Source organism: Cetorhinus maximus, chromosome 21, assembly GCF_964194155.1.
Source record: "Cetorhinus maximus chromosome 21, sCetMax3.hap1.1, whole genome shotgun sequence".
Lineage (NCBI taxonomy): Eukaryota > Metazoa > Chordata > Chondrichthyes > Lamniformes > Cetorhinidae > Cetorhinus > Cetorhinus maximus.
The window spans coordinates 33,625,672-33,640,728 of record NC_135899.1 but is presented as its reverse complement, the minus strand read 5'-3'; the positions used below and the strand labels follow the sequence as shown (position 1 = coordinate 33,640,728).

The 15,057-nt window shown below is 44.1% G+C and overlaps 3 protein-coding genes and 1 pseudogene across 10 annotated transcripts in view; 2 read left to right on the top strand and 2 right to left on the bottom strand.

Moving 5' to 3' along the window:
• Positions 1-3,963, top strand: part of LOC144695200 (uncharacterized) — a 177,647-nt gene extending 173,684 nt beyond the window's left edge. The window contains exon 3 of one of the 2 annotated variants that reach the window (XM_078566087.1): positions 2,605-3,963. In XM_078566087.1, the coding sequence (XP_078422213.1) occupies positions 2,605-3,051 (447 nt within the window). In that variant the 3' untranslated portion in view covers positions 3,052-3,963. The remainder of the gene's footprint in view (positions 1-2,604) is intronic. The other variant, XM_078566088.1, reaches the window with a different exon arrangement.
• LOC144695212 (uncharacterized) overlaps positions 1-15,057 on the bottom strand; it is a 303,141-nt gene that overhangs the window by 173,858 nt on the left and 114,226 nt on the right. The window lies entirely within an intron of this gene.
• LOC144695208 (uncharacterized) overlaps positions 1-15,057 on the top strand; it is a 267,173-nt gene that overhangs the window by 146,778 nt on the left and 105,338 nt on the right. The gene's annotated exons all lie outside the window — the stretch shown is intronic.
• The window catches only part of LOC144695229 (uncharacterized), a 105,690-nt pseudogene that overhangs the window by 55,939 nt on the left and 34,694 nt on the right, over positions 1-15,057 (bottom strand). The gene's annotated exons all lie outside the window — the stretch shown is intronic.

Sequence of the window (15,057 nt, the reverse complement as noted above, 5' to 3'; positions counted from 1 at the left end):
AGTTTAAATCCCCACCTCATCTGCTGCTCAAAGTCGCCTCCGTTTCACTGGTCAGTTTCCCAAGCTTCAGGAAACTCATGTTACTCCAGAAATATTTGGATTGGCTGTGAGAGACGTCAATCAGAGAGCCCCACCCACTCTGCCCATTCCCTCCCCTTCCTGTTCCACAGCTGCTTCACTTCCTGTAGGGACTCAAAACCAACTCAGGACATGGTGAGTGAACGAACACAATTTATAATAATTACATCACATAATATCCACACTAATCTTCAGGCAGCCTGACTATCCTGTGGGGAATCAGCTGTGGAAATGTCCCTTATGCTGTGTGAGAACATCCAGCTGAGAGAGCTGTTTACTCGGTGCTTTGTGCTGAACTGTTTGCCTGGAGCTGTGTGTTGGATATTGAGTGTGTTTATTGGAAGCATTTCCCTTCTGATTTACAGGCTGACTTTTGTTGATGGCTCATTACTGAATATGAGAAGGTGAGGTGTAATTATCTGGGAGGTGCAGAGTGTCTGAGGATTCTTACTGATTTCCTATTGTTGAGTTCTGTGTGTGTGTGTTGGGAGCTGATTATTATCCTGTGGACTGTGAATGGTCAGTTCTGTCTGTGTGTTGGGATCTGGATGTTTACTGTCTTTTCAAATCCCACCCTGTCTCTAAAACTTCATCAGTAAAGAAAAAAAGAGACTTGCATTTATATAGAGCCTTTCACAACCACCAGATGTCCCAAAGCTCTTTACAGCAAATGAAGTACTTTTGAAGTGTGGTCACTGTTGTAATGTGGGAAACGTGGCTGCCAATGTGTGCACAGCAAGCTCCCACAAACGCAATGTGACAATGACCAGATAATCTGTTTTTAGGGGTGTTGATTGGGGGATTGTTACGATCCCCGTAGAGATCAATAATACTTTAAAGAGATTTGAATTCCTGATGAAAACTTAAAGGAATTGCCCAACAAGATTTCAAATTTTTGAACTTTTACAGACAAAACAACTTAAATGAACAGTTGTAAACAATACCTAGTTGGCCGCTAATACAGTAAACTAGAGGAAAGATAATCCCCTTTAACTTTTCACATGACCAAACACCCCACACCACATTTATACTTTACATCCTGCTATCTGCAGAGCTAGTTTGAACATGTACCAGCCCAACATCACCCTCAGCTTCCAATGGGTTTGCGTCTCCCCATTTCACTGGATTGTAACTGTGAGTTACCGTAAACGGACATTTGATTATCCACAGGATGTTCCAAGCCAACTACCAACACGGCAGCTTCTAGCATTTCCTGTCCAGTATGTTTTTTTTCAAATACTTTGGGAAAACATGGGGAGTAATTTCAAAATCTCCATTGAATTAATATTTCTCCTCAGTGTTTTTTATATTAAACATATACTCAAGGGTAAAACTGATCTTCACTAGCACAACTCGAGCTCATAGTGAATTGAGAGCCTGTTTTACACTCCGCCCGACTGTCTTTTCCATTGTCCTCATGGTGCCTGGGAAGATGGGGGGCTGGGTGGAGGAAAGAAAGTATCCATATTGTCTGCTCCTGGTCACTATCCAGTGTCCCTGCTGGAAACAGAGGGTGTGTGACAGTCAAGTAGGAAAAAGAAAGGACTTGTATCTGATCCCCCACACAGGGGAATAGCCGCCTGGCACTCACTGTGGAACAGTCTCTAACTGAGGGGTCAGCCCCTTCAGCAAAGGGGGAGAGGGAGTTGGAGGAAATCATCTTTCCTTTTCCTGTTTTACAGAAGGATTGCACCGTACTACTCCAGAGAATACAGAGGGGATAGACACTGCAGATAGATCCTGACGATCACCCAAGGATCAACTGCACAACTGTGGGAAGACATCCAGTCCCTTCACAGCATTGCTCAATACAGAAAAGGTTGGGCAGTGAAACTATCATCTGGAAATCGGTCAGGTCAGGGGAGCTTTGACATATCATCAGATCTGAAACTGGTCAGTGGTGTGGAGCTTTCCATCAGAACCAACCTTTCTGAAGGTTTGGCTGTGGGCAATTGGTCAGGGTGAGGCTGGGAAGAGTGTGGGTGGGCTCCAAGTGTGGTGAGAGCTTCAATCATTCATTGAGCTTCATGAACCATTGACTCATTCCTACAGGTGAGAGGCTGTTTAAGTGTGAGGTGTGTAAGGAGGGATCCAAAGGCTCATAAGAGTCCCTGGGACACAAGGTACTTCTGTGAGAACGACTGTTAAGACAAGGACGGCTACATGGAAGAGAAACCATACAGGTCTGAGGTGAGCAACAAATCATTCTCGTGCTCATCTCAGTTCCTCCTACACCAACACACTCACACAGCGGAAAAATGCTTCAAATGTGAGGTTTGTGATAAAGCCTTCGTGAGGTCGTCAAGCCTCCTGAGACACCAGAGGAATCACACAGGGAAGAAATTATTCAGGTGTGATGTTTGTGAGATGGGTTTCACCCAATCCTCCGATCTCCTGACACACCAGTGGATTCACACAGGGGAGAAACCCTTCAAGTGTGAGGTGTGCAGTCGAGCTTTCACACAGTCATCAACGCTCATGCAACACCGACGCATTCACACAGGGGAGAAGCCGTTCACGTGCAAGATGTGCAACAAATCCTTCTCGTCTTCATCGAACCTCCGCACCCACCAACGCGTTCACACAGGGCAGAAACCATTCACCTGCGAAGTGTGCGGCAAATCATTCATTCAGTCATCGAGCCTTCGCGTACACCAACGCATTCACTCTGGGGAGAAGCCATTCAATTGTGAGGTGTGTAATAAGCGCTTTGCACAATTATCAGGTCTAGTGAATCACCGGCGCCTTCACACAGGGGAGAAACCGTTCACATGCGATGTGTGTGACCAATCATTCGTACAGTCATCAAACCTCCGCGCGCACCAACGAATTCACACAGGGGAGAAATCCTTCAGGTGTGAGGTGTGTAATGAAAGCTTTGTACAATCATCGGAACTGTTGAATCACCGGCATATCCATGCAGAGGAGAAATCCTTCAAACATGAGGTGTGCGACCAGGCTTTCACACAGTAAATGACATTCATGAAACAATGATGGATCCACACTGAGGAAAAGCTGTTCAAGTATGAGGTGTGTGATAAAGCCTTTACAATGTTGACATCCATCCTGACACACCAGGCGATTCACGCAGGAGAAACCTTTCAGGTGTGACCTGTGTGATTGAGCTTTAACAACATCAGCAACACTCATGAAACGCTGTTGCATTCACATAGGAGTGAAGCCATTCAAGTGTTAGGTGTGTAATGGAAGCTGGTGAATCCCTGGTGTATTCACACAGGGGAACAACCATTCACGTGCAAGGTTTGTGACAAATCATTTTCTCATGTATCTCACTTTCGTGTACACCAACGCATTCGCACTGGGAAGAAAGCATAAAAGTGTGACAAAGCCTTCACAAACTCATTGAACACCCTTCGACATCAGAGGATCACACAGGGGAGGTTTCTGATGAAGCTTTGTGACGTCTTCAAGCCTCCTGGGACATCAGGGAATTCACGGAGCGGAGAGACTCTTCAGGTGCGATGATTGTGACAAGGCTTTCACCCGCTTCTCCAATCTCCTGAAGCACCAGAGGATCCACACTGGTGAGAAACAATTCAGGTGTGAGGTGTGTGACAAGGCTTTCACACAGTCAGTGTATCTCCTGGTCCATCAGTACACTCACACAGGGGAGAAGCCCTATCGCTGTGAGTTCTGTAATGAAGCCTTCACTCAGTTGTTGGACCTGCTGGAACATCAGCAAACACATACGGGAGACAAACCCTTCCAGTGTGACGTTTACCAGGATTGTTTCACCTACTCCTCTCTCTCCCTACACTGATATCTGCACGGGGACTTGGAGCCGGGTCACCTGCTTCCATTACACTGAGAGTTGTCTGTGTTGTTTACTCTCCAGTGCTCGCACAGGACAGCTGTTGTTCCAAAGCACTGTCTGTCTCAGCAGTGTCTATCTCGAACCTCTCCCACCATCAGTCTAATCATTTCAAGAAGGCCAATTTAACCTTTGACCAGATCACCAAACATCACCAAAGGAAGACATCAATATGTATAGAAGCTCCTGTATAAACTCAGCATCCTTTCAGTGCAGCATCAGGTACAAGTCACTCACTGACTCTCACTCTGACCAAGAAAGCAATCAGATAATCAGTGGTTAGAAAAGCTTCTACTTATAAGACCATAAGACATAGGAGCAGAAGTAGGCCATTCAGCCCATCGAGTCTGCTCTGCCATTCAGTGAGATCATTGCTGAACTGGTAATCCTCAACTCCACTTTCCTGCCCTTTCCCCATAACACTAGATTCCCTTACTGATTAAAAATCTGTCGATCTCATCCTTGAATATATTTAATGAGCCAGCTTCTACAGCCCTCTGCGGTAAAGAATTCCACAGATTAACAGCCCTCTGAGAGAAGAAATTCCTCATCTCTGTTTTAAATGGGCCCCCCTTATTCTGAGATTATGCCCTCTGGTCCTAGACTCTCCCACAAGGGGAAACAACCTCTCAGAATCTACCCTGTCCAGCCCCCTAAGAATCTTTTATGTTTCAATAAGGTCGCTTTTCATTCTTCTAAACTCCAATGAGTACAGGCCTAACCTACTCAACCTCTCCTCATAAGAAAATTCCTCCATCCCCAGGATCAACCTAGTGAACTTTCTCTGGACTACCTCCAATGCCAATATATCTTTCCTTAGATAAGGGGACCAAAACTGTTCACAATATTCTAGGTGTGGTCTAACTAGTGCCTTGTATAGTTTTCGCAAGACTTTCCTATTTTTATACTCCTTTCCCTTTGAGATAAAGGCCAACATTCCATTTGCCTTCCCTATTACCTGCTGAATTTGTATGCTAGCTTTTTGGGATTCATGCACAAGGACCTCCAAATCCCTCTGTGCTGCAGCTTTCTTCAGTCTTTCTCCATTTAGATAATATTCAGCTCCTCTATTCTTCCTGCCAAAGTGCATAACCTCACACTTTTCCACATTATATTCCATCTGCCACGTTTTTGCCCACTCACTTAACCAGTCTCTGTCTCTCTGTAGATTCTTTGTGTCATCCTCACCACTTGCCTTCTGCCTATTTTTCTGTCATCCGCAAACTTGGCAATAGTACATTCATTTCCCTCATCTAAATCGTTAATATATATTGTAAATAATTGTGGCCCCAGCACTGATCCCTGTGGCACTCCACTAGTTACAGGTTGCCATCCTGAAAATGCCCCCTATATCCCAACTCTCTGTCATCTATTAGTTAACAAGTTCTCTATCCATGCTAATAGACTACCCCTAACACCATGGGCTCTTATCTTATTAAGTATCTTCATGTGCAATACCTTATCGAACGCCTTTTGGAAGTCCAAATATATTACATCTGCTGGTTCCCCTTTATTTATCCTGCTTGTTACCTCCTCAAAGAATTCTAATAAATTTGTCAGGCATGATTTCCCCTTCATGAAGCCATGCTGACTCTGCTTGATTATATTATGCATTTCTAAGTGCTCTGCTATTACATCCTTTATAATAGACGCCAACATTTTCCCAATGACAGATGTTAAGCTAACTGGCCGAAAGTTACTTGTTTTTGTTTCCCTCCCTTTTTGAAAAAGGGTGTTACATTGGCAGTTTTCCAATCCTCTGAGACTTTTCCAGAATCTAAGGATTCTTGGAAGATTACTACCAATGCATCCACTATCTCTGCAGCTATTTCCTTTAATATCCTAGGATGCAACCATCAGGTCCAGGGGACTTATCAGCCTTTAGCCCCATTAACTTCCCTAGTACTTTTTCTCCAGTGATAGTTATTGTATTTATTTCCTCCCCTGCTTTTTCCCCATGATTATTTAGTATTTTTGGAATGCTATTAGTGTCTTTTACTGTGAAGACTGATGCAAACTATTTATTCAACTCCTCTGCCATTTCCTGGTTCCCCATTATTATTTCCCCAGTCTCATTCTCTAAGGGGCCTATATTGACTTTGGCCTCTCTCTTGCTTTTTCTATATTTAAAGAATCTCTTACTGACAGTTTTTATATTACTTGCTAGTTTATCCTCAAAGTTTATTTTCTCCCTCATTATTTTTTTGGTCATCTTCTGTCAGTTTTAAAAACTTTCCCAATACCCTGGCTTACCACTAATCTTTGCCACATTGTATGTTTTCTCTTTCACTTTGATACTACCCTTAACTTCCTTGGTTAACCATGGTTGGTTTATCCCCTTCCGAGGATCCTTCTTCCTCACTGGGATATATCTTTGTTGTAAGTCATGAACTATTTTCTTAAATGTCTGCCGTTGTTCATCAACCGCCTTTTCTGCTAAATTTCTTTCCCAGTCCACTCCAGCCAACTCTGCCCTCATTCCTTTGTAATTACCCTTCTTTAAGTTTAGCACAGTTGTTTCCAAACTAAGCTTCTCACTCTCAAACTGAATGCTAAAATCCACCATGTTATGGTCACTGTTTCCTATGGGATCTTTTACTCTGAACTCATTTATTAAACCTGCCTCATTACACATTATCAGATCCAAAATAGCCTGATCCCTGGTTGGGTCCACAACATATTGTTCTCAGAAACTGTCCCGAATGCACTATATGAATTCTTGCTCGTTGCTACCTCTGCCAATTTGATTTTCCTAATCTACATGGAGATTAAAGTCACCCATGATTATTATACTGCCTTTTTTACATGCCCTCATTATCTCCTGCTTTATTCTGTCCGACAGCATAGCTACGGTTAGGGGGCCTATAGACTACTCCTACAAATGTCTTCTTCACCTTGTTATTTCTTGCCTCCACCCATATGGATTCCACATCTTCCGATCCAAGATCATTTCTCGCTATCGTACTTATTCCATCTCGTACTAACAAATCTATCCCACCACCCTTCCCTTCTTGCCTGTCCTTTTGAAAAATCACATACCCCTGAATATTTAGTTCCCAGCTTTGATCTCCTTGTAACCATTTCTCTGTAATGGCTATAAGATCATACCCATTAATCTCTATTTGTGCCTTTAATTCATTTATTTTGTTCTGAATACTATGTGCATTTAAGTAAAGATTCTGATCCACCAGCACAAGCACCTGGGGGAGGAGCCATTCCTGGGGTAGTAATGGAGGTACTTCAATTAGCCCCAGCATCTCTGGTCTATGGAGGGGGAGAATCAGCCAGGAATCTCGTTCCTCATCAGTGACCCCAGCTGGGAAGTCAGGGGGAGGGCAGGATGTGTCTCGGCTGTGACAGTCTCCATTGTCTCACAACATTCACTCTCTGGGTCTACATATGCTGAATGGCCACACGAACAGAGCACTAGAGGCCAATCAATGTCCACAGTCTGTACTCCGGGTCAGTACCTTGAGGATTGGAGAGAATGTGAGAAGACAACAGCTTGTATTTATAGAGCATTTTAATATAGTCAAACATCCCAAAGTGTTTCATAGAGACATCATCAGAGAAAAATTAACACCAAGACAAAGAAGGAAATATTAAGAGGGGATGACCAAAAATATGGTCAGCAAGGTGGGACTTAAGGATGGTCCAAAGCAAAGAGAGAGAGATAAAGATGCAGAGGTACAGGGAGCGAATTCTAAAGATCTATTAACACCCAGTTTGCACCTGTTACAAGCACTGAACTAATTACTCTTTCACCATGACCTGTGCAGCATCTTCTTGTGGAAGACAGATGCAATATATTAATCTAATACATTAACTACACCCCTTGCCTCCATGGAGAAATCCCCTTTTTGGCTCCTGACACACCAGATGATGCCCCTGGCCCCACTCCTCCTTTCACTGTTTATAAACCTGCAGAAGACTTTTGAGTTCCCTTTATGTTAGCTGCCAGTCTTTTCTCATATTCTCTCTTTCCTTCTCTTATTTGCTTCCTCAATTCCCCTCTGAACTTTCGATATTCAGTCTGGTTCTCTGTTGTATTGCCCATCTGATGTCTGTCATTAGCGCACTGTTTCTGTTTCATCTTGATCTCTATCTCCTTTGTCATCCAGGGAGCTCTGGGTTTCTTTGCCCTGCTTTTGCCCTTCATGGGACTATCCCTTGACTCTGCCTGATCTATCTCCTCTTTAAAGGCAGCCCATTGTTCAGTTACCGTTTTTCCTGCCAACCTTTGATTCCAATTAATCTGGGTCAGATCCATTCTTACCCCATTGAAGTTGGCTTTCCTCCAGTTAATTATTCTTCCTCTGGATTGTTCTTTGCCCTTTCCATAGCCAACCTTAACCATATGATACAATGATCAATGTCCCTAAATGTTCTCCTACTGACACTTGATCCACCTGGCCCATCTCATTCCTAAGAACCAGGTCCAGCAATGCTTCATTTCTCATTGGAGTGGAATCATACTGCAATGGAAAATTCTCCTGAACACACTCTAGGAACTCTTTCCTCTCTCTGCCATTTGCACCACTATTATCACAGTCAATATTCAGATAATTAAAGTCTCCTATTATAACTACTCTATAATTCTTGCGCCACTCTGTAATTTCCTTCTAAATTGTTCCTCTACATCTTTCACACTAGTTGGCAGCCAATAGACCACACCAAGCAATGTAATTGCACCTTTTTTTGTTCCTAACTTCTAGCCAAATTGATTCTGCCCTTGACCCTCTGAGACATCCTTTCTCTCCAGCACTGCAATGTTCTCCTTAATTAATGCTGCCACTCCTCCTCCTTTCCCTCTCTTTCATTAACAACTTGTATCCAGGAATATTTGACACCCATTCCTGCCCTTCTTTGAGCCACAGCATCATATTTAACATGACCATCTGTGCCTGAGCTTGCCAATCTTCTTTACCACTCTCTGCGCGTTCACATACATGCACTGTAATCCTAATTTAGACTTTATTACTTTCCCTCTTACTCTGACCTCACCTGATATCTTACTATTTCCTCCTCTAGTGCTATCTGTCTCTCCGAACACTCCATGTGCCTTGGTGTTCTTCTCTAGTATGATCTCCTGGTTCACACCAGAGAGTTAGTTTAAACCCTCCCCAATACGACCAGCCAATTGCCCTGTAAGGAAATTGGTCCCGGCTCTGTTTAGGTGTAACCCACGCAGCCTGTAGAGGTCCCATCTCCCCCAGAACTGATCTCAATGTCCCAAGAATCTAAAGCCCTCCATGCAGCTCCATCTCTCCAGCCTCACATTCATTTGCTTTATCCTCCTATTTCTATACTCACTTGCGCCAGGTACTGGGAGTAATATCAGAGATCACTACTTTTGAGGTCCTTTTTGCTGATTTCCTACCTAGCTCCCTAAATTCTGAGCGCAGGACCACATCTCTCTATGTTGTTCGTACCGATGTGGACCACGACCCCTGGCTGTTCACCCTCCTGCCTCAGGGCGCTCTGCAGCTGTTCATTTACATCCTTGACCCTGGAATCAGGGAGGCAACACACCATCCTGGATTCTGCGGTTGCAGAAATGCCTGTCTGTTCCCCTAACTATTGAATCTCCTATCAATATTGCTCTTCCAGTCTTTGTACCTCCTGTACAGCTGATCCAGCTGTGATACCGTGGACTTGGCTCTGTCTGTACTCCCCAGATCAACCATCACTTTCATCAGTATTCAGAACTGAATACTGGCTGCAGAGTGAGATACACTCAGGGACTTCTGCACTACCTGCCTTCCTGTCACTTCCTGACATCTTCCCTGAAAATCCTAGCTCAAATTTTAATACTAAGCCCCACGTGCTGGTAAAGTGAGCCAGCTCTCAGGAGTGCCCACAGTCTGTACTCCAGGTTAGTACCTTGAGGATTGGAGGGAATGTGAGAGGACAACAGCTTGTATTTATAGAGCACTTTAATATAGTCAAACATCCCAAAGTGTTTCATAGAGACGTCATCAGAGAAAAATTAACATTGAGACAAAGAAGGAGATATTAGGAGGGGATGACCAAAAATATGGTCAAAGAGGTGGGATTTAAGGAGGGTCCTTAATGAGGTGGGATAGATGAAGATGTAGAGAGGTTTAAGGAGGGAATTCATGAGCATGGAGCCTGGATGACCAGGCTGTCGATGGCCAGGTGAAGGGAGTGGAGGCGGGAGGATGGACTAAAGGCCATAACTGGATGAGTGCAGAGATCTCGGAGGGAGATGGGGCTAGAGGTGACAAAGACAGGGGGTTGGGGGGGGGGGGGGGGGGGCGCATGATACCATGGAACAATTTGTATTTGGGCATGAGAATTTTAAATTGGAGACACCGGGGGACTGGCAACCAGTGTAGGTCAGCGAGCACAGGGCTGATAGGTGTGTGAGTTAGGATAGAGACTGCAGAGTTTTAGCTGACCTGAAGTTTATGGAGGGTGGAAGATGGGAAGCTGGACAGGAGAACATTGGAATGGTATATTCCAGTCTAGAAGTAACAACAGCATGGATGAGGATTTCAACAGCAGATGGACTAATGCGGGGGTGGGGGTGTTGGAAATGGGTGATGTTACAGAGTGGGGAGCAGGCGATCCTAGTGATGAAATAGTTTCTCTCTAACTTGTCTACCAACTTGTTCAATCATCTTAAACACCTCAATTAGATTACGCCTTAATTTTCTACATTCAAGGGAATACAAGCTCAGTCTGTGCAACCTGTCCTCATAACTTAACCCTTTTAGCCCCAGGAACATTCTGGTGAATCTACGCTGCTCTCCCTCCAAGGTCAATATATCCTTCCTGAGGTGCGGTGCCCAGAACTGAACACAGTTCTCCATATAGGGTCTAAACAGATTTCTGTACAGCTGGAACATAACTTCCACAAGGACACAGTTGGTTTTGGGGAGGAGAAGTTGTGGGTTATCTTTTCTCTTCAGGATGGTCCTGGAGTAATGAGCAGTTTTGGCAGCGGAAAGCAGGACCACTAGTGCTTGATGTGGTCCAGTCAGATCTGGCGATGGATGGCTAAACCAGTTGTCTGCCAGATACACTCAAATATTCATCCCTTGGACTTGAGAAGCAGGGAGATCGACCAGGAAAGGAATAAAGGTAATTTTTGGGAACAAGGATATGAGGGAGTGGTTAAGCCAGATTGACGCCTACAGAAGAATTGTGGTGAATGGAGGACAGAGAGTTGGGATTTAGATGGGGGGGTTGTGTGTGTATGTATGAGGTAGAACTGGACCCTGCTTTAGTTGGTGAAGTGAATTATAAACAGATCCTCTTCGGGTGACGTGTTTGACTAATACCATGGGTAATATTTGTGCTCTGTTGCCTGGGAGGACTACTATCCTGAATTAGGCGAGGGAGCGAGTCGTGGTGAGTCTCTATAGACCTAGTTCCCACTGCCCATCATACCTCGATGTGATAATGGTGATATGTTCACTTTATACTCTTCCAAGATTCATTTCATGTTCTGGGAAAGATGAGTTATTTTCAAATGCTTTGTCACTGTGGTTGGTTCAAAGTTTGGTGTAAGCTGAATATTGTGTTGTTTGTCTGCTGTTTTATCAATCTTCTATATTGATTTATAACTCACAATAAATTCACTCACTCAATCTACCTGATTTGTCAGCATGGTGTGTTCCTATTTACTGAAACACTCAGGAGCCTACAGTAAGAGTCCTGTACACAATATATTGGTCAATGTCACTATGGGCTGGCATGTTTTCCCCGTCAATGAGTTTATAATTTCCAGTTCACAGGAAGTATGTTTTCATAAGAAAGAAAGACTTGCATCTTTATATCAACTTTCATGAACTCAGGTGTCCAAATGCACTTTCTAGCCAATGAAGAGCTCCTTGGTGTAGTCATTGCTTTAATTGGCTGCCAGTTTGTACACAGCAAGCTCCCACAAACAGCAATGTGTTAGTGACCAGATAATGTTGTTGTAACATTGACTGTGGGATCCATATTGACATCAGGGATAACTCCCCTGCTCTTCTACAATGTTGTGTCATGTGATCTTTTACATTCACCTGAGAGGGCAGATGGTACCTCAGACAGTGCAGCTCTCCCTCAGTACTGCATTGGATTGTCAGCCTCAGTGTTCTTGTTTCTGGAGTGAGACTTGATCCCACAACTTCCTGACTCAGAGACGAGAGTGCTAACTAAGCCACGGCTGACAATAACATAATATTTCTGTTGTATTAGATTCAATTTCTAAGGGTTTAAATTCCAAGACTGAGTATAGAATGCTTCTCCCCCTGTAAACTGACAGCCTGAAAGTTTGATTTGATTTAAAGTGGTAACTAGTTAGAGTTGCAGGTGTCAGTGTTGTCTTTGTGTCTGGGTTCATACGAACATCCAAAATAGCAGCAGAAGTAGGTCATTGGGCCCCTCGAGCCTGCTCCACCATTCAATAAGATCATGGCTGATCTGTTTGTGTTTCAATTTCTACATTCCCATCTACCCCTGATAACCTTTGATTCCCTTGCCTTAAAAATATTCAGTGACCCCGTCTCCACCATCTTCAGAGGCAGAGAGTTCCAAAGTCGCACAATCCTCTGAGAGAAAAAAATTCTCTCTATCTTTGTCCTATAAGGGCGACCCCTAATTTTAAAACAGTGTCCCCTAGTTCTGGACTCACCCAAAGAGGAAACATTCTTTCTGCGTCCACCTTGTTGAGACCATTCAGGATCTTATATACTTCAATTAAATCACCCCTCACTCTTCTGCACTCCAGTGGAAACAAGCCCAGTCTGTCTAACCTTTCCTCATAAGACAACCCACTCATTCCAGGTTTCAATCTAGTAAACCTCCTCTGAACTGCCTCGAACGCGTTTACATCCTTCCTTAAATAAGGAGACCAAAACTGCACACAATATTCGAGATGTGGTCTCACCAATGCCCAGTATAACTGAAACATAACATGCTTACTTTTATAAAAACAAAATTATGGAAAAACTCTGAGAGCATCTGTGGATGTATGTTTTCGAGTCTGTATGATTTCTACAGAGCTCTGAAGAAGAGTTATGCGGACTCAAAACATTAAGTGTTTCTCTCTCCACAGATGCTGTCAGACCTGCTGAATTTTTCCAGCATTTTCTGTTTTTATTTCAGATTTCCAGCATCTGCAATTTTTTGCTTTTATCCTTACTTTTACGTTCAATTCCTCTCATAATAAAGGATGGCATTCTATTAGCCTTCCTGAAGCTGTGAAAGGTGGTAAAGTCCCTGGTGTTTGGAGCAGTGAAACTGATGGAGAAAAGTGAGTAGACTCCAGGAATGAGGAACAACCTACAGACTCGGTACTGATAGAGGATCCCCACAGCAAGCAAAAACCCAAACATCCTAAATCCCACTGACTCAAATAGAGCCACACACCAGAACAACCATCTTCTTCTTGAGTTCTCTGCCCAAAGGCAGGTCTGACCCACATTGCCACGAGCTCCAATATAGGAATGGCAAAGAGGCAGATCCGAATCCATCCCAGCTGGAACTGGGATTGAGCCCCATGCTGTTGGCACCAATCTGATCTACACCAGCCGTCCAGCCAACTAAGTTAACAGGCCTCCCAAGGAGTCTGTGTTGATGTGGCAATATCCACGCTTATATGCATGTTGTAGCCTGGAGCTATGGATAGTGATGGTCGAGGCTCCAATTTCCATCACGTGACTGACCAGGAATCTCTCCCACTCTTACTGCCTGCAATTGCTGTGTGTTGGAAGGATTTACAAGTTCATTTTCCGTCTGTTTGGCTGTGTTATGAACACATCTTCCTTAGCATTAAGTCTTGGAGTGGGACTTGAACCCAGAGCTTCTGTCTCACGGGCAGGGTCGCTACCCACTGGGACTCAAGACCTCCATTCAATAACCATCTACAGTCTGAAAATCCCTGGTATTCCTCAGTGATATTAGGCTGCAGTGTGCACTCCCACCACTAGATGTGCTGTGTCTGGAGGACTCTCCAATATTATATAGCTGGAAAGGGATGTGGGGCCCAGGTGAGAGGCAGAGCAAAGGGTCAGATAAGTGATATAGCATCAAGTGTGATGCAAAAGGCCACAGAAAGGTCTGGTGAGGAGTGAAGATCACTTCCCAAGTCACTTACCCAGTCACAGAGTTAATCTCCGAGTCACTGTCACTCTCCAAGTCACTCCTGGAGTCACAGCGTGACATCCATGCCCTCCTCTCTCTCGTGCCCCTCTCTCTCCTATGCTCCCTCTGTCCTGTGTCAGTTAATGCTGACTGACAGTTAACTACCAAGCATTGTTTGAAATTTAAACCAGGCAGCTTGACTCTGATTAGTCAAGGCATTGCCCAAGGAATGAGTCAGCGAATGGCTGTCACTTATTTTCTTTAGCTGAAACAGTTGCAATGTATGTACATGTTCTTTCTGTCTGCAAAGAACAGGGCCCTGTATATTAAAATGTGTAGCTTCCAGTACATGCAAAGGCACCACATTGTGAACCCAACTGACAATCTTAAATTGGTTGTCAGCGTAATTTTTAGCACATTGAGGATTATTTAGCAAATGTTGTCCAATCGCAGAATCACATCTAATGTTGGACACTGTGGTTTGAGTTTTACAAACATGGGCTGGTTGGGTGCAGTCTGTACCTTGCCCGTTGCGAACAGTGGAAGGGACATGCTGTTTGACACAATCCGCCAGTCTTTGGGATGTACAGCCTACATACCTAGCATCAACCTGACACTGAAATCCATTTACCACATTACTCATTTGTGTGATAGGCAGAATGTCATTTTGGCTTGACGACAGCGTCCTGTTAGTGGCAAATGCCACTCGCGGTGCTACTGCACAGCAGCAGCGTGGATCAGCTAGGTTCACCTGTTGCTCACATTTTTGAGATACCCTGCCCTTCCAGGGTAATCTGACGTAGACTGGACACTTTTCAGGCTGAAGGTGACGACTTTAGGCCCGTTCATGAGTTTGTGAGATAGACCATTTCAAGCTGTTATCAGCGTAGCCATTAGCCTGCAGGATGTCTTAGATGCGTCCTATTTCAGCATCAAGCTTGCATGGTGAACAAATGGATTTATGAGGTTGCTGATAAGGCCAATCTTATAGCATGTACACACATTATGCCTGTTTCAGCTACACAAAATAAGTGATAGCCACTCACTGG